The sequence below is a fragment of the Falco naumanni genome, chromosome 16, assembly GCF_017639655.2.
Source record: "Falco naumanni isolate bFalNau1 chromosome 16, bFalNau1.pat, whole genome shotgun sequence".
NCBI classification, from domain to species: Eukaryota; Metazoa; Chordata; class Aves; order Falconiformes; family Falconidae; genus Falco; species Falco naumanni.
In genome coordinates this window covers 3,202,089-3,221,561 of record NC_054069.1, presented here as the reverse complement: position 1 = coordinate 3,221,561, position 19,473 = coordinate 3,202,089, and the positions used below count along the sequence as shown (strand labels likewise).

General features: G+C 50.9%; 1 protein-coding gene across 4 annotated transcripts in view; it reads left to right on the top strand.

Annotated features, from left to right (window-relative positions):
• The window catches only part of ETS1 (ETS proto-oncogene 1, transcription factor), a 74,713-nt gene that overhangs the window by 20,775 nt on the left and 34,465 nt on the right, over positions 1-19,473 (top strand). Inside the window, exon 1 of one of the 4 annotated variants that reach the window (XM_040616067.1) lies at positions 8,996-9,154. The exons of the other annotated variants lie outside the window; for them this stretch is intronic. Within the exon in view, the coding sequence (XP_040472001.1) occupies positions 9,085-9,154 (70 nt within the window). The 5' untranslated portion in view covers positions 8,996-9,084. Of the gene's footprint in view, positions 1-8,995; positions 9,155-19,473 lie in introns of those variants that run through there. 4 annotated transcript variants of the gene reach the window in all.

Here is a 19,473-nt window from a genome sequence, read left to right as displayed (position 1 = left end):
GTTAATGTAAGACATCTTTTTCTTGGCTCTTACCCTTTTTTTTGGTAGGTTTGCGATGAATGAAGCAGTCAGACCTAGCTGTTGGGGTTTGAAAGCAGACAGAGGGCTGAGTAGCAGCTCCTAGGTTACATTCAAACTGTGTTTTCGTCTTGACTCTTGTATTAACCCCTTCTAGGCCTTCAAGTCATGTAGTATCTTTTAATGATGAGTTACCTGGCCCTGTTGATATGTCCCTGTAAAATCTGATCATTTGATGTAAAACATTTGCATTCCCCAAACATAGGCTAAATATGATTTTAATAGCAATGGGCAATGAGTTGATCCTTGTCCTTTTATAATAAAACCCTATGGACAAACACATACACACACTGATTAATATATTTCCTGGCAAGCTCTGATGCATTTCTAAAGCTCCCCAGCATTTTCCCACTCAGGCTCACACAGCAGCTGCTACCCAGGATGGCTGTGAGCAGCATGGGTAGCTCATGGGTTTGGGGAAGAGGAGCAAGCTTTTGTTCCCATTAGAACAAATCCAAGCTCTGCCTCCTCCTCCTCCTCTGTGTCCTTCCTCCTGCTGTCTCTCCACCATGAGAGCTGAGGAATGGAGTCTTTCTGTTTTCCTTGGGTGCACAGAGCTCTGTCTGTAGCAGCAGGTCCAGCTGTTTCAAGCCTGGAGCCGAAGGTCCACAGGAAATCAGCTCATTAGTCTGTTGACCCACCTTCCCAGTTTTCCAGCTATGTTCTCTTGGTGTGAAAATAATGATTTAAATAGCCAAGGGTGGAAAATAATGATTTAAAGGAGGTAAAGGGGATATTCACAACTATTGCTGACTGTAGACTTGGCAGAAGGAAAGTGTATTTCTTCCGGGTCTTGGGAGCGTGTGAGAAAAGGTGTTGAACATCTGGAGTGATTTAGCAGTTTTGTGCTGTTGTGTGAGGCTGTGTGCTGCAAACACAGCTCACCCCAAAGAACCGGGATGGGTTGACGGAGCGAAAAGTCGCTCACAGCTTTTAGCTTGAGCAGGTGCAGGCTGGGCATTACAGAAGAGCCATGTCGACCTCCTCCAGGGACAGGTGATGGTTGTGGTGGCCCCTGGCCTCCATGAAGCACTGCTGAGGACATTGCAGACAGCCCCCGTGACTTTTGGTATATCGACGGAATGAATTTTCTTGACTTGCCAGACTCCAAGTATCAGAGACACATTTTGTTTCATCTCGCTCGTGATGCTAAAACATGAATCGGGCTTCCCAGCTAAAAAGGCAGATTAATTTCAGCTCATCCACACCTGAGACCTACCCCTCCCACAGAAACCTCCTTGAAGAGGTAAACTAACCAGGCAAAAAGAGGGTTTGTTTACAGATTACTTTTAATTGACACTTTTTCCCCCCCCATTTTAAAAGCGCAATATTGAAAAGTTTTAGCTCAGGTTGAATGACACACCATTTTCCTTGTTTATTTTCTTTTCGTTGTTTTAGCCCGATGAGAAGTGTGTGAAAAAAAACACCAAACCGGTTTGCATCAATCTGGAACATATTTAGAAAAAATATTTATGTCTGCTTTTTTCCTCCAACTACCAGCAAAGCACGAAAAAATAATAAATAAATCAGCTGTTTTCACAACTGCTGCTGCAGGCAGTGGGGGAGTACCCAGGGAAGCAAACCAGTTTGTGTGCTAAACCCCCTTAGATCTTCTAAGTATTCCGAAGATACTTAAAAACCCTGAAATAAGTGGTGATGACGATGCTAATAGCTGTAGATGGGTGACCATACTTCCACTGGTGTCACAGGCCCCTGCTGACCAGCTGTCTCTTCCCCATTTACACCAGCAAGGATTTAGGACCTAGGCGAAGTAATCAGGAGACCCTCTTGGGGAGAGAGGCGTGTTATTTAATTAGCTCTACAATGGACTGACTGGGAGGCACGTGGTGGCTCTAATGGAAGGAGATAGATGTCCTTTTAGCTGGGCTAATTGTTAGGAAATAGCAGAGTCTTTGTTCAGCCCCAGCATGTGGCCTGTGATCTCTCAGAGCCCAGGGCTGCCCGCTTATAATTTTAGACAGATCTATTCAAGCCTGCTCTGGAGCGCAGGGCCGAACAAGACGGGTATTGTTGCCGAGCCAGGATCGCCGTCCAAGAAAACCACCCCGAAAAACCCAAACACGTGTAAAGAGGAATATTTCTCTGTCGTTTATTCACTATCGGGCCGGGTTGCCAAGCGGAGACAATTGCAAGCGAGGAGGTTTCCAGCGCCAGGCGAGGGTTTTTCCTCTTTGAAGCTCACAGGCAGGCGAATCCTTCATGACAGGAGCGATGCAGCGGGCTGAAAAGGTGTCTCCAGTGGCAGAGCCTGCCTGGGGAGGGCAGCTTTAGGGCTTTAATTGCTAGGGTGGGTCCTATCCCCCAATTCCCTTGCTGTGGGCATGGTGTACGTGGGATACTCATGTCCGTTGCTGAATTATCTCCATAGCCTGGCTGTATGCACCTGTCATCTCACGGTCGTGGTGGGACGTGGTTTGGGCTGGAGGGGTCTTGGCTGCTGGACCAGTGTCTGTGCCTCCCAGGGTCCTGTGCAACAAGAGAGGGAATCTCAGTTCTCTTTCCTGAGCTTTTCCGTCAAATCTCTCTCTGGAGAGACCCTGTCAGTCTCCAGCCCCCAGGCTTTTCCTTCGGGACTGCTGAACTGATGCTCCCAGTCCCTTGTGAAGTGGGAAAGTGTTGTTTCATTAAAAAAGGGGAATGGAGGTACAAAGGTTTGTAAGAGGTCATGTGGAAATATTGCTTGAACCCCTATGTCCTGACCACAGCATTAACCTGGGGGTCATTGCAGAAAAGTGTTTTATTTCCCCGTGCTGACCACTTCCAACTGGCTGTGTGCAAGCATGTTTTTCTGGAGGCTGCCATTTGTATACGTGAATATGGCTGTGAATTTGTATGCTATAGGTTGGTGCTGGACTCACCTTCCTTGGGAGGTGCTTGTGTGGCTCCTGGTGCCTTCCTGAAAGTGATATGTGGCTGTTACTTGGTATTTCTTGAATCAGTGGGTCTTTTTTTGTTGTTGTTGGGTTTTTTTGAAAGAGTGAAAGAGCAGATAAGTGTTAGTGAACACAGTCTAGCTGTCCAGCAGATCTGCTTCATTAGCAACAATCCTATTGCCCCTCCTTCGTAATCCCTCACCTGTGCTCCAGGGAAAGGGATCTCAAGAACCATCAGAAATCGGTTCGTAACCTCTGTTGCCAGAAGCTGGTGAATGCCAAGGTGAAATCACCAGCAGAGATGTGCTGCTTAAGTCTGAGCTGGCTGCACTTGTTTCTGCTATGAAGGAGGCTGCCCAAGAGATCTGACCAAAAATGAGAGCTCCGACGGGTGAGGTTTGATGTGTATCATCTGTGCGTGCTCAGAGCATTTGTGAATACCAAGAGTTAAACAGCAAAAATCCTCAGGTTATGTTTACCAAGAACTCAGTGCTGTTACTTGAGGAGAGAGAAAACGTACCGAGAGCAAACAGTGCTGCAGAACAGCTTATGAGGATTTTCCATCCAGCCAGTTCTTCCAGCAGGGTAACAAGTGAGTGACAGCACCCCCCGCCAACGAAATTCAAGGCAGAATTACATTGCTCAAGCTCAGATTAGCTAATCAGGTTATGAATCAGCATGGGACCTCTGGGAAACCAATAGCAGGAGACACTTGAAGATGCTCAAGCAGCTTGCCAGACTGCTGACTGAGGTACCTACGGCGTGTCGACCGGAGCTGTTGCTCCCTCGCAGCCATGCAGGGATGTGTGCGTGCTGGAGTCCTGACTCCTAGCTGGCCACAAAGATGCTTTTGTGAGCCATCTCTGCTGGGAAGTTAATGAGAGCAGGAGTCAGGGAGGCTCAGAGGCAGCTTCCTCTGGTCGTGCCTGGAGGGCAATCAGAGGATGGTATTGTGGCAGCAGTGTCTTGGGGCTGAGCTGGGGCCTGAAGTCTGGATCTCCGCAGTGTGAACAGAAACTTGCTTTAATGCAGACAGTGCGGAGGATGGGGACTTGCTGTGACTCCAGCCCTATAGTGTGGAGCGGTGAGGGGACCCCAGAGGCCACAGCCATCTGGGTCATGGAGGAGCCAATGCCTTTGTGGTGGTCATCACCTCCTAGCTGCAAATGCTAGATCTGAGAGCAGCCTGCCTTCCCTGCAGACAGCCCAGGAGGCACACGCAGTACGTGCTGACTAACAAGCTCTTCTTTCCATGTCCGTTGCTTAGCCAAAAAGGGGAGGCTGTAGTCACCAGGACTACTAATCCAGCCTCTTTTTACCAGCGTAAAACAACTCTCTGAAATACTTCCCAGCTATTACGGTGCTTGAAAGAATTTCCCATATCATTTTAAATTCCAGGAAAGGTATCTCCCTGGGGAACGGTCATGGCAGCTGCTTGCTCTTTCCTCTTATTGCAGAGGACCACCTCCACACCCAGAGCCACCTCCCTGCTCTTTCCTTTCCTGGAGTGGTGGTGGCTGCTGCTCTTTCCAACAATGTCCCCCTTACGATAAATCCTTTCATGTCTCCATTTCTCCCTGGAATTGCACGACACTTTCCCCGCCCCCGCCCCCTTCCCCTTTGCTCCTGATTTTTGTCTCATGCCCTCTGGATATTGTTTACTTGACAAAACATCAAACCGAAGCCGTGACCGCTTGCAGTCATTAAAAATGCCATGGCAGTTTTGGGGAAGGCTCCAATTTGGCTAATTGCGTTCTGCCATAAATATCCCCCTGCAGTTTTAATTGGATATGGTGTTCTTCATTTCCTGTCCATAACAGCTGGGTGGTGTTGCTCCGCGTTATTACGTAGCCGTTGTGTTTCACCCCAGAGGTGGCCATGTTTTGGTAGCAGTGGTACTAGGAAAAGCTCCTTCTCCTGACTACTGCTTATACCTAATCCTGAGCCTGCTGTAATGAGGACTGGTAAATCCGAGGGAGAGAAGCTGTCCCAGTTCCATAACATCTGGAGGAGAGCCAGCAGCTGCCAATTTGCAAAGGGGCTGTGACAGGAGTGAGTTTGGCCCTGCCAAAGGGTAAGAGCTAGCCCCAGCTAAGAGGGAGGTCATGGAAGTGCAGTCCTGCCTGCCTGCATGTTCGGAAATCACAGCAAAAGCTGCGGTCTCATAATACCGTTCCTCGATGCTAAATGAATAATTATTATTATTCTTTTAAACCAAGGTTAGTCAGCGTCCCTGAGAACAATGTGGCATTACTGCCCGTCCTTTCTTTGTTCCAAACTGTTGAAAAACAGTCAGGCTGCATTGTGGAGGGAGGGCAGATGGTTATCTCCGATCAACGGCAAAATCTTTTGGCTATATTAATGGCAGAAGGGCTGTTCTCTGCAACTCAGCATCCTCCCTCAACAGGAGAGAGCCTGAATAGATATAACGTTGAATAACGACAGAATGGAAAAGGAGAGTGAGACTTGGATGTGGAAGAGGAAAGATTTTTCTAAAGCCTGTAAGCAGCAAATAGGAACCAGTTGCTGAGGCGAAGTCATGTTTGGCAGGTCTTGGACTCCAAATGGTCACATCCCAGCTGAAGAAACTAATCAATGGATTCCTTCCATGCCTTCTGCGAACACTGAGCCATTGAGCGGCTCAGCTGGAGTTCAGAGCCAGGGCTTTCATGTTGCAGGCTCTGAAGTGAACACAAATTAAGGCAGCCGCTAGGACAGACTCGAGCTCGAAGGAGAGATTCAGCTGCCCTGGGAGGAATTCTCAGCCTGCAAGTCTCACCATTCTTTTCCTCCAGTTTGGTTTTTTTGCTCTGGTGCTACTTTTGGAAGCATTTCTAGTTTCCCTGCATGTAGGGGCTGCCATACATTGCACAAGCAAGATGAAACAGAAGTTTAGGGGAGCTTGGAGGGGGGGTGAGGTCGGGAAGTGGAGAAGCTCAAAGCTTTGCTGCAGCCATGCTGCACCAAGCTGTGGCTTAGTGTCATCGGCTTTGCGGGATCAGGGCTGAGCCAGCATGCCAAGAGCGTGTGTATCTTTCCTAATAAAAAACACACGAGCTGTGAGAAAGATCTTTATTAGAGTCTTTGTACCGGTCCAAAGGAGAAGGAGCCCCATTACAGGTGCACGGGACTCTAGCCAGTTCTTAAGACCATAACGCTTGCAGAAGAGTCTGAGCCAAATGCATCCGCCCACGGGAGCAAGGCAGCCGCTGCCTTCTCTGGTGCCACTTTTTTAATCCCACTGGCAGTTCCATCCAGGACCATCTCTGCTTATGAGAGCCTTCTGCGTGGCATCAACACCCTGTCCCTGTCAGCGCCCACTCGGGCGAGCCACGGTGACCTCGCCGTGCGCCTCCTCTTCTGTTTCAGTCTGGGGATTGTGGTTTGCTGCAGGATGCTGTGCTTGCTCTGAGCAGGGTGGATTACCGAGCGCCGCCGAATCGGGGGGGAACACTTGGGTCATTTCAATACGGTTGGGACCGCAGGTGCTTTCTGATGGCTTCATCGCTGCGGCCAAGAGCCCACAGCCAGCTGTGCAAACCAGTCCCCCCCGCGCCAGTGCACACACACGCACACACTCTCCCACACTCGCCCCGCTGCAGGATTGCAGTGTGCCTGCGTGCATCCTCGCCCAGGAGTTTGCAGCGCATTGAGCAAAGTGTAGGAAGGGAAAGGTTGTCAGGCTGTGATAACTGCATCAGGTTTCTCTTCCCAAGCCTGCTCTGGAAGGGATCATACAGAAAGGCAGCTGTTTCTCCTGATCCCCTTTTGATTTTCAACTGGAAACGTTCTGCTAAATCTCTCCTCTGTGGTTGCTACCTTCAGTCATTGCTGTCCATCACGTGTGGGGAAGAGGGGAAAGAAACCCAAAATGAAGGGCAGGTGCAAGCACATTATCCTGTACGGGGAGAGGCAACAGGGACCAAGTTTTATCCTTGCAGCCATCCTCTTTTCACTTTCAGATTTCCAGGTTCATTCCTCAAACCAAGGACCCACCACCTGAGCTTTTAAACCTTGTGTTCTGCCTCAACACAGCTCAGTTCTCCAAAGCACACAGGAATCAGTGGAAGGAGGTTATATATTGGTCACACAGTGAATCACTGGTCCTACTCTGCTGCTGCAGGAGTAGGTTGCCCATAACTGAGCTTGCAAGTAAATTGAAAACACAATTGCCTGTAAAATTGGAAATGCAAGTGCTTGTGAATGGGTGAGACGCCTGAAGGATGAACTTTTGGCTGGAGCTAGCTGCTTGCCCAGCTTTGCTAGCTCTCAGAGTTCTTGCTGGCTGTGTCTTGAGCTATCTGCCTTGGTAAAACCAGTTGCTTGTGCGAGCCAAAATCAGGCTCTCGATTTCTGGCCCCAGTACCTCGCAGCTTCTTTTAGTTACATGAACTTTCCTTCTATAAACACGCCTTAGGCAACTGAGCAAGGCACCGCTGAAGAAGCTAGAAATAACCCTGAGCCGTAACGTTTGCATCTGCAGCTCATCTTTCGGTGCGTTTGAAGGTTTCAAAGGTGTTTGCAAGCAGTACCCTGGTTCATACGGGTTAGCAGGCAGCCTTGAACCCTGGTGGCTGACTCAGGCACCTGCCCTCTTTCCCCTGTTACACCCGGGCTGTTCACTTGAGCCCATCTCTGAGCAGAGCAGCCTGGTCTCTGCCAGCGTGTCGAAGACTGTTAAGACTTTCACAGTGAGAGAACCACAAAAGTTGGTTGCTAATGACTTTTTTTTTTTTTTTTTTTTAACACTTGTACCGGTAAGTTGACATCTGTGAGTCATAATCTCCCTTCTGCTCTGCCGTTTGTGGTCTGAAGTTTGTGCTACCTAAATATAATAAAACATATTTCATGTGAAAAACCCATATTCTTCTGCTAACTTCATGCCGTGCCAGCATGATACTCATCTTGCATCTTGAAGACGTTTTTTATACACTCAGTTCCCAAACCTTTCTGGCCTCCTCTGTAGGATGCACACACCTGTGAACAACCTGGCCGTCACCCGTCACCACACGACTGAGCCTGGGCACCCACGCTCTGCCCTGGCCATTGCTTGTGGTGGAGAGAGCATCAGGCTGCTGCGAGCGTCACCAGTGATGGTGATGTGAGCATGAAGGGGCGATGCAAGTGTGAAGGGGCAATGCAAGCATGAAGGGGTGGTGTGAGCATGGCAATGTGACCATCAAGGGGCAATGCGAGTGTGAAGGGGCGATACAAGTGTGAAGGGGCGATGCGAGTGCGGTGATGTGACCATCAAGGGGTGATGCGAATGTGAAGGGGTGATGCGAGCATGGCGATGTGAGCATGAAGGGGTGATGCAAGCATGAAGGGGTGACGCGAGCGTGAAGGGGCGATGCGAGCGTGAAGGAGTGATGTGAGCGTGAAGGGGCGATGCGAGCGTGAAGGGCCGATGCAAGCATGAAAGGCGGTGGTTCGTGTCGAGGCAGGCAGGTGAAGGTAACTGGTCTGGTTTCACGACACGTCGGTTCTCGGCAGCCGCCGCGGCTCCAGCGGCGTTTTCCCATGCTAGAACCGCAGCTCTCTCCCCTCGTGTGTCGGCGCTGGGACACCAGCAGAAGTCGCGGCAGAGGCGCAGCAGCACCCAACTTAGTGGGGGATGCGCTGACCCCCCCTCCATCACCCCGTGGCCCCACCTCGCGCTCCCCGCTCCCCGGACCCCTCGCTCCGCCGGACCCCGCCGCAGCGCCGGCTCCGCTCCCCGCGGCGCCGGGTGCCGGGGCCGCCTCCGGGGCGGGGGCAGGCGGGTCCCTCCCCGCCGCTGTCACCGCTCGGGGCCGGCCCAGCGCCCTCCCCTCGGCGGCTCAGCCCGGGCCGGGGCGGCGGCGGCGGCGGGGGACGGGCGAGGCGGAGCGGCTGCGGGGGAGCGCGGAAGGGGCGGCGGAGCAGAGCGGAGCGGAGCGGGAGAGAGGAGCGAGGGAGCGCGGAAGGAAGGAAGGAAGGAAGGAAAGAGGAGGAGGAGAAGGAGGAGGAGGGAGGCAGGCAGGCGCCCGGCCGCCGCTGCCCCGGGCGCCCCGCTCCGCGCACGGCGGGGCTCAGCAGCCGCCGCCGCCGCCCCCCGGTCCCGGCGCGACGCCCCCGCGGCGCTGCCCCAGCCATGAAGGCGGCGGTGGATCTGACCATCATCAAGACGGAGAAGGTGGACATCGAGCTCTTCCCGTCCCCCGGTGAGCGCCCTGCCCTCCCCTCCGTGCCCCCTCTCGCCGGGGAACCCTCTGGATCCCTTCTCCCCCTTTTGCGCAGCGAGGGCGGTGGCAGGGAAATACCAGAGCGGTGAGGGTTGAGGGTTTGTATTTTTTTTTTGGGGGGGTGGGGGTGTCTTTGGGAAAAGGGGACGGAGCGCACCCCCAAGTTGCAGCGGAGCGGCGCCGCCCGGCGCTGCGCTCCCCGGCTCTGCCCCGCAGCACCGCTGGGGGAAGGTGAACTTGCTTCCCGAGCAGTTTTAAGACTTTCCACCCCCCCACCCCCCCACAGCCCCCTCCTTCTCTTAAAAAACAACCCGCCGCCCTTCCAGCCTCCTTTTCTCCTGGCATCCTTGCGGGGATGTGTGCAAGCACCTCCGCCTGGGAGGCAGGAGAGATGCACTCGGGGGGTTTGGGGTTTTCTACGAGCTCCTCGGTACCCCCCCCCCCTTTTTCCCGAGGGGGTGACCCACACCGGGACTGGCAGCCCTGCACAAGCTCCTTATCTGCGATGTATGTTCCCCCCATCCCTTGCTGGAAATATCTTGTGTGGTCCAAACACTCCTTGTATTTGGGAATCCCGACTGCAGCGGTACCTCTAGATTTACCACATTTAAACCAGGAAAGCCCGCTACTTTGATTCCCCCCCCCCCCTTCCCCCCTTTCTCTGGAGCTGGATAAATGGGGATAGGAAGGGTGTAGGAGCTCTCAGGGAAGATAGCAACACGTTACTGAAACGAGGCGTGTGTTGGGTTTTTGTTGTAGCGCTAAGTTTTAACTGCTGCAGGCTGTGGTTAATGCTAATAGTTGAGTTTTTACCATAATAAGGGCTGTTCACATACTGCTGTCGTCTGCCTGCCTGCTGACCCCATACACTGAACTGATCCTGCCTCGCTCAGTCGAGGGAGAGGATGGGGCTTGGAGGGCCTGCAGGGAGAAAAACAGAATTCTCTTTCTGGGTCCAAGAGAGGGTGAAATGAGTCCAGTTGCTTCACCTCTCCCTGCTGTAATTCCTACTGCTCTGAAGTGGTGGTTTGCTGGATTTTGTGCAGTGCCAGTGGGGTGAAGAAAACTAAATTGGAGTTGGGCATTTCTTTGCCAGTTAGCAAGTTTCTAGGAAACCCAGAAAGGGGGCTCAGCTCCTGCCAGGCAATATGATTTCAGGCTGCATGTGCGAAATAAAATGACAGCTGACTGCTGGAGTGCAAGGCGGGCCGGAGCAGCACAGGGGCTTGTGCTCAGACTTAAAATAGATGCTTGTGCAGGATAAGCTTGTCTGCAGAGCGCTCCGGTAAGTCAGCACATGCCTGGGGGTTCTGCCACCAGTGGGCTACATGGTGCCTGATGCTGGGAGAGCGGCTTTCCCATGATCCATCTTCCCCTCTACCTGCATGTAGAAAGAACCTGGTTGCCAGTTACAGCTATTTTGGTGCTCCGTGCCTCTCACAGCAGGGCTGAGCCTGGCTTTCAGGTGTGGGCTCAGAAGGACCAGACTTCAAAATGCAATAGGATGCTGAGGAGGATTTTGCAAAGCACCTGTGCACATTAAATGTGAGGCTCAGCTAGAGCTGAGGACCTGTTTGTGCCTATTTCCTAAAGCTTTGCTTAAAAGAACATTTTACTGGAGACTCATTCCTGTGCTTCAGGTTGTAACCTCGGTCTGTTTGCTTGCAGGGGAAGAAAATGGGATGGGAAGAAACACCTGGTCCATTGGGGCAGGGCTGGGGGGATGTGGAGTTTATTTTTTAGTTCAGACCAAAGTATCTGTTTAAATTTACAAGTCTCCTGGCATGGGTGGGAGCGTGTTACAGAGGCGTCTCTGTTGTTTAGGTGTTTGAGGATTGGATCAATATAACTGCCTTGTGCCTAAAGTGAGGACTCAGTGTTTCGTGCTGCCTTACACTCGTTTTCTTTCTGTGAAAGCTCATTTGGAGCTTATGTCAGCACGCAATTTTTAGAGTTGACCCAAAGTTTAAACTTTGGCAGGAAGAGCGCTGAAAAACAAAAACCAAAAAGGTAAAAAAGAGCTGACTCCCTATTGACTTCAGCTGCAGTTGCTTCTGTTTTGGTGGTTGTGTTAACACTGTGAGCCAAAAAGGTCAATGTTGTCAATTAGCTGGCTTAACCTCATTTCCCCTCTAACTTTTTAGGGAATGCTGAAGCTTTCTTGCTTGGTCAGATTGATGTTGAGAGAAGGAGTAGGGATGCTGGTAGCTTATGTTTCTGGGATCCAGCAATGCCACATGTAGGGGGCATAACTTATGCACATAATTTTTCTCTACTCCTGTTTTGGGGTGCATCTGAGGACTTTTAACTGCTCCCTGAGAGCTTGTTCAGCTCTTGGTCTTGGTTGCTGGATCTGCCATCAAATGTGCCCATTGCCCTTCTTTTCATGATGGGCATTGGCCTCGCCGAGGAGTCCAGCCCCTTGCTCCTTTACATGCCAGCAAGCAGCAAAGCAGATTTACTTCACGGTATCCATAGGGTTAACCTTACGCAGGGAGAGTCGTTACAGGCATAGGTTTTCAATTGTGCAAGACGATTAATGCGCCAGGTGCTTGATGCCCCATAAAACTGCAGAGATGCATTGGCTGCACAGTACCGTCCCCCTCTCACTCCCCTGAAATAAAACCCTGCAGCACGCCACACGTGCAGGCAGCCTCTGCATGGAAAAGTTGGATGGGATTTGCGGTGTGTCCAAAGGGTTTAAAAATAACCTGAAGGGGATGTGAAGTTGTACAAAACTTCCAAAGCCAAATCTCCCCCTGACCCTGCTGCCCCCACTGCTGTTGCCAGCAAGAATGTGTGAGTGAGATGAGTAGGTCAGGAGCCAAAAAACCACGGTGGTGGACTCCTCCTTTTATTTGCAAGTTGTATGTGCATGGGTTTTTATTATAAGGATCTGATAGTATTTAGTAGCATCACTTTTGATTGCAGACATATGACTGATCCATCAATGGGTTGGTGGGACTTGGTTTACTGGCTTATTATCAGACAGTAAAAACCCAAACCATGCAAAAATCAGCCCCAACAGGAACTTCACTGTGCAACTGGTAAACACAGAAAAAAAAAAAAAAAGTTTCCTCAAGTTCTGCAAAGCTCTCTATGCTCTCTCTCCGTGGTCAGAGTTAAAAGCAGCTCCGCAACCCTTGCTGGAAGCTGGCAGTGTGTAATTGGGAGTCCCAAATACTGAAGGGTAGCATTTTTTGCTAATGAAGCTGCTGACTTGCTGCCCCCGAGGCATACCACAAGGTGCCCTGGAAGGGCTTAATGGCCGGTGGTGATGCTGGGCATTGCAGGTGAGGCAGAGATGCTGGGCTCCCCATGCTCCTGCATCCGCTCCCCCTCTTGCTTCCTTTCTCTGCAGGTGTGTTACGGGTGCGGTGATGGATTTATTCCTCCCTGGCATCAAAAGAGGTCTGTGCACATGCAGCGTAGAAATCCTGACTGCTGGGAGATGGAAGGACCCCGTGTGTTTCGGTGCTTCACATGCTGTACCTTAAGGACAGCTGGGAGACAGACGCATTGTTTCCATTGGCCTGTGCGTGGGTGGCATCCCAGGGGTTTATTTTTATCTGGCAAGAGCCTTTCCCTCTGTTTAGGGTTTGGGACAACGTTGGGCTGAGGCTGAAGCAAGATTTCTCCTGCTGTGGTAGCTGCAGGGTACGGGGAAGCGCACAGCTTCTATGCAGTGTATTTTTGGATGTAGGACCTGCCTGAATCACGCTGCTTCCCCTTCCCAGAGCCAGGCCAATCTTTTTGTCCTTTGCTTTCAGTTTTAGTGCAGGCAAATACGGAGGTTTGCATTTAAAGCAAGCCTTCTGGAAAATGCATACCCTCCTCCACAGTGCCCTGCTGCAGGGAAATGGCAAAGTACTTGATGAATCAGAATACATCTTCATTATGGTCTTAGGATGGGATCCATCATCCTTCCCTCGATCTTGTCTAGGAGGGGCAAGTTTCCAGCCATACCTTCGCTCCCAGCTCTTTATATATATGCACAGAATAGGGTCACAGCTGGATCAGCCCATTCAAGGGGAGGTGATTTGCTGAGCTGGTTGGGGGTAAGAGTAGTGTGCAGGGACTTGGAACATCTTCTCTTCCAAAAAGGAAGACTTGATCCTGTGTTATCCTTGCACTGCACTCAGGCTTCAGCCTGGTCCCTACAGCTGTGGCAGCTGCTGGCTGACTCAGTTTCCCTGCTGCTGTTAAGAGGTTGGTCTTGTTGGTGGCTTGCATGGTCACGTTGTCACAAAGTGGGATGAAACAGTAGCAGAACAGCAGCATTTCCCTCTCTGCTTTGAGATGTCCTCTGTCCTCTGTCCCTTCCTCTGCATCTGTTGTACTAGAAGAGCATTTACCTGTCCTCGCCGGGATGGGCTGCATGCACACAAACTGCCAGAGCATTTGTCTGGAAGCCCAGCAAAGCCTGGGGAAAGGAGAAGCAGCACTGAAGGGTGAATGATTTCAGGGATGCAGAGAGTTGCATCCAGCATCTTTCTGAATGCTTTTTGCTTCTGCATTAACAGCAAAGGTGAGAGCTCGGCTTTGGCTGTGGATTGCTCTGTGTGGGCATGAATCATCAGCCAACAAGGGCGAGAGACTCTAATAAATTGAGAGCTTTGGGCTCCTCTGGTGTTTTCAATGCTGATTGCCTGTGGAGAAGGTGAGAATTTGAACTGAAAAAGAGCAATTATCTTTCTATGCGCTTACAGAATGCCCATTACTGTGGTATCCAGCTAGGATGGGGTAATGAGAGTTTCCCAGGAGGGAGGGGACTATATGCACCTGGCTGCCACCAGCTCCAGCTTTAGTGTCAACTCTGTCTGCTTAAGGGACAAAACTGTGAAAAGAGGTGGAAGGAGGCCAGCTCCGTCGACCTTTCCTTCAAGTGATACACCCGCGAAAGCACATCCCTGACTACAGCATTTTTAACCTGGATACAGGGAGTTAGATTTCCAGGGAGGAGGAGCAAAGCCCCATTCCTTCCATTTTATCATCATAAACTCCCCAAAGCATGTAACAACTGTGTAATTGCAGCGTTGTTACATGAAGTGGCCGCTAATTTGCCATGTAATTACAGCGTGGCATGCTTTGATAGGCCTTATAAAATGAAGGGATAACACAGTCTCATGCTGGAATGCTGCAATGAAGCTCTGCAAAGCAAGCTGAGGAGCCCATCGTATGCCACCCCGCTCTCCCAAATCCATAGCAGATTGCTGACAGGCCAGGCAGCAAGTAGCCGGGAGTGCGCGTGCTCTCCAGTGGGACTGTGGCACGCTGAGTTTTACCGCGGGAGCCTTTTGATATACCGGCTTTTAAGTATGCTGCTGTGAAAAAGCGGTGACTGGATCCTCCTGAATAGATCCCTGCGGTGTGGCTGAGCTGAGGGGGCGGTGGGGATCAGGTTTAGGGTGCAGAGATTGTCCTGTGGTTAGACCCTGAGATTGCAGTTTGATGCTGGCAGCAAAATGGAAGGTGGCTTGGTGTTCTTCACCAGTTGGCGATGACAGCAGATACATCATAGGCACTTGGGGAAGAGGTAAGTGTAAGACCAGACTATTGTCTGAATACGGTTAGGGATACAAACTCGCAGATCTGTTATCCCAAATGGCTGTTTTCAGTTGTGGTACTGCTATCAGCTGGGATTTTGGGGAAGGAAGGAAGGAAGAAATCCATGTGGATTTCTCCCAGGCAAGGAAAGCAAGCTTTTTTGCACTGTCAGCTGGCCCTTGCATGGCACAGGGCTTAGGAAGGCAGGTGTCATTGCTGTCCCTGGAATGGATCCAGAGGATGGAGCTGCTGGCATCTTCCAGATGTACGTATTTTGCTCAGGGGAAGACCTGTGCTTGGTAGGATGGTGCCAGGGGACTAAGTGAAGAGAAGAAGGAGGGGATGATCTGCCCGACTTGAGCCCTGGAGCCAGCGACTGACTCTTCGTTGTGCTGTGAGGTTGGGGGATCCCTGCAGAACCTGGGGTCTTCCTTATGTGTGCCAGATTGTGCCTCTGTAGGTCAAGACCTGACTCCCCAGATTTGCCTTTTGGCTGTGAGGTGTGGGCCGGTCTGCAGCTTGTCCAGATCCGTGTAGCTCCACTGAAGCCGTGGATATATGCTCTGATCCAGCATAAAGCCTCATCACTGCAGAAGCTGTGGGACAAATCTGTAGCCGATATAAACTGTACAGCTGTCTCACAGCCAAAAATTGGGCCTGCAGCCCCCTTTTTTTTTTAACCCACGACATAGTTATACATCTCAGCTCTTTTGTTCCTCTTCCGTGACTAAGCTGCTCGCTGCCTGTGTTTCTTTTTTATTTTTATTTTTTCTTCATTGTGTAGTTTATAATCTTCCAGCTAGATACAGAAAAAAAAATTGCAGTGCTGGCCAAGAAGGCTCTGGTTTCGCTGGCGTGGGGCCATGCTTACATCTCCAGTCAAAATACTGCTGGTTAAACAATAAATATTTATTGATTCTCCTACAAGCTCCTACATTTTTCCCAGGTGCAGTGGAATTTGCAGGGGGGCCACTTGAGTCCTGCCTATTGCAAAATTGCGAGATGGCTCCAGAGATAACAGCTTTCTAGTGGTCTCGAATGCGAAGGTGACCCTTGCAAAGCTGGGTTCAGTCCTGCTGTATGGCCCTGCACATCCAGCCTATAGATGTGCTCTCTTCTGCTCTCTTCTGTCCAGCCCAGCTTCCCCAGGTTTGAGGATTTGTGCCTGTAATTGCAGCAGACTTCGGTGGTAGTAACATGAAAATGTGCAAATTGGCAAGTGTCTTTACCAGCTGAACACCGAAGGGACTTGCATTCCGAGGGGATACAGTTTGATGTCAGGTCCAGAGAGGTGGCCAAAAAACCCCCAACCAAAAAAAAAAAAAACCAAAAAAAAAAACCCAAACGAAAAAACTAACCCAGGGTGGTTTCAGTTTGTAATTTGGTTAAAAGGCGCAGCCTTTGTATCTAGATTGTAGACACCCGCTGGATCTGAAAGCGTTTAACATTAACAGGCTGCAAATGTTTGCATGCAAAGGCTGAGCTGCTGCTAGGCTGCTTGTGTTTAGGTGGAGGCAGAGGTCTGGGTGCTTGCATTCAAAAGTGCTCGAAGTTGTTCTGTTCCTTTCTCCAGTGTGGTGGGTGGCTCAGTAACTTTTGGTTTATTTAGCCCTGGATGGGGGGCAGACTCAGAGCTCTCCACCATTGCTCACCTTTTTCTGAACCGTGGGATGAAACTGCACCTAATTTTGTGGTGGGCTTTGGTGTGTTTTTTCCCCACTCAACTGGCAAAAATCTGAGCCCTGGTTTGCTCTTCTGTCCCACGAACAGCATCAAGTCATTGGGGCGATATCTATACGTGCAGGACTGAGCAGGTGATACATTTTTCCCCATCACCTCTCCTGGTCTTGCTGACTGTGCACAATTTTTTGGCGTGCCTTGAATTGCTGTCAGTACCTGGCTTTGTCCGGCAACCTGCTGCATGCACTGTGCAGGTGGACCTGTTGTTTGGGAGAAGCTGGGATGCTGTGCTGGTGCAGCGCAACCATTCGGTCCTGCATCTGGTTCCTGTAGGCATGCAGCCTGTGGATATTACAAATATCCAGAATGGTATTACAAATGTAAGGAAGAAAGAGCAGCTTTATTTCCCAGAGAGGAAAATCCCCACATTTCTGTGGGTCCCTCTGGTTTGGGAATGAGAGTTGCAAATCAAGAGGTCACTGTGAGCCCTCAGCTGTTTGCTGTGTGCTGGCAGCAGCCCCTCTTGTGGATTGGGCTCTGTCTGGGTCTCAGGGCTCTGTCTGGGTCTGAGCTGGTCAGACTCCTGGGCTGTAATTCCTGTCCCCATCATCTCTCAGGTGGTGTTGGACACAGCAGCAATCCACTGCTCCACCAATCCCCTGCTTTCCAGCTTTTTTTTGCTCCTGGTAAACCTTTCCTGTAAAGCCAGACGAGGCAGAGACCTCCATCTCAGGTTGCTGCTGCAGAAAACTCATCATTATTCATCATTAGAACATGCTGCAAAAAGTGTCCGGTGGGCTGAGCTGTGCTGGCTCAGCATCCCTCAGCACCCTGGGTGGGTTTGCAAGGAGGATTGCTCTCCTGTGCGTAGGAAGCCCTTCCCTGCTGAAGACCATGTTGCTGGGGTGGCTGTGGAGCTGCAGGCCGGCTCCTAACCCCAGCTAAGCGTTCAGAGCTTGTTAATGAACGAAATGCTTTTTCTTACACGGAGGGGATTTTAAATTGGCTCCACATGGATTATGTACGTTGTCGCACTTTCCCGGAGGGTGATGGCATGAGTAGGAATGTGGGTTTGATGAAAGAAGCCAGACACTGAGTCAAAAGCAGAGCAGCTCCCCCAGCACTCCCCTCCCCATGCCCCCTCTCCCCCCCATCTCATTTCAAATATTTGACGTGATTCCAAGGCATTCTTCAGATGGCTGGTGGGGAGCACAGGAGAAGCCAGCCAGTGGGACTTTGCTTTTTTTTAAAATGCAGCATGCTTTGGGGGCCTCTGACTCCAAAAGATGTTGAAGAAAAGCTTGATGAGACCTGGGTTCAGGGGAAACTGAGGCACAGTGGCCCCACTACCCTGCAGCAGCGATGTGGGAGCATCCCCAGCCATGTGGTCCAGGCCTCCCTCTGCTTGCAGTATTTAGTTTTTCTCGTGGTCTGTGTTGAGCTGTACTGCACCTCTCTGAGTCCTCCACAGCGCCGCGCAGGCCAGGACCCATCTGCCTCTCGGCATTTCCAGCTTAAGTATGCTGGTTGAGTCTGATTTGGGCTGGGAGCGAGACTGGGAGGGAGGCACATGGCTCAGCCCTGCGTACCTCCAGGAACCAAGTGTCTTGCACAGCAGGATGAGGGCTGCGCATCCTTGTGGCGGCTGGAGTCCTGGGCAGGGTTTTCCACTGGGATGCTGCCTCTCCTGGGATGTCCTTGGAGGTCTCCGGATAAAACTGCTGACTAAGGGAAAGCTGCTGCTGATGTTGCAGCCAGTAGACCCCAGAAACTGGAGCTGGACACTGGGAAGTGCTTTGGGGTTTGTTTTCTGTTGCTTTTTTTTTTCTCCCCTGTCAGCACCATGTATCACAATAATCAAAATGTGGCTTTTTGACCCACATGAAAGTTTTTTTTTTCGTAGGTGTCTGCATGTGTTTGTGCAAAACCACTGAATTTTGGTCAGTGTTCTGGAAGCAGCAAGGGTTTTTTTTCTTACCTTTTAGTTTTGAGAAATTGTTTACCGAAACCTGAACTGTCAGAAGAAACAACTTGCAAAAGCAGAGTACTCCTGGCTTTTTCCACTAAAAAATTAAAAAAAGATGTAGTGGAACACGTGAAATTTGGGTCTTATTTCTTTTCCTTCTTCTTTTTTTTTTTACACATTATTGTTAGAAGCGGTTTTAAAATGCAATGCCAAGAGCTTTCTCTTTTAAAATGCTCAAGGCATGTTACTCAACTGCTCTGTCTCTCCAGACCGCTTTGTGAGGTCAGTAAATGCAATTCCTCCTTGTTTGCAGCCGGAAGTGGGGAAAAACTCATTTACTCAATCCCCAGCATCAGCCCCAGGCAGCAGATGAGCCTGGCAGGTTGGTAGCAGCATCGTGGCTCCCCATGCCGTGCCCTGACCCTATAGCGTTTCCTGGACCTATCCTTTCGAAGGGATGCGAAGAAATGTGCGCTTGGTGGCAGAGGGCTGTCCCCACTTCTGGGAAGCCCGGTGCCGCTGCGGCGCTGGGAAAGTTTCGCTTTCCAGCATCAGCAGTGGGGTTTCGAAGCTGTCACGGTAGCCATGGCCCGGCAGGGTGGTTAGTCACTGGGGCTGGTTTCCATCCCTTTAAGCGGCTCCAGATTTGAAGCTGGCTCTAAAGCTTGCAACTTGAAAGGCCCCGGCCGTGCGCCTGTTTTGCCTTTGAGCTGGATGACTCTCGCGTGTTCCTGCTTTCAAACAGCCAAGTGCCGGGACCATATGGATCCTATAGAGTGACCTGACTGCCCGTTGGACCAGCGTAACGTCAGCTGGGTGAGGAGGGAAGGGAGCTCAGCAGGGAGGAGGAGGCAGCCCCGGCGCTGAGCTGCTCTCAGGGTGAACCAGCCCTCTTGCCACCAGCCTGAGCCATTTGGCATCCTCAGCCTGTGATCGAGGGCTGCTGCCTCTTCCTTGGCTTCCCAGGGAGTTTGCTGGCTGCTGGTCCCAAGCACTCATTGAAAGGCAGAGTTAGGACTAAAAACAAACGAAAAAAAAAAAAAAAGAAGGTGGGGAGGGGAACTCACCCCTTCCCCAGAGAAAAAGAAGAAAAGCAAAGGGGAAG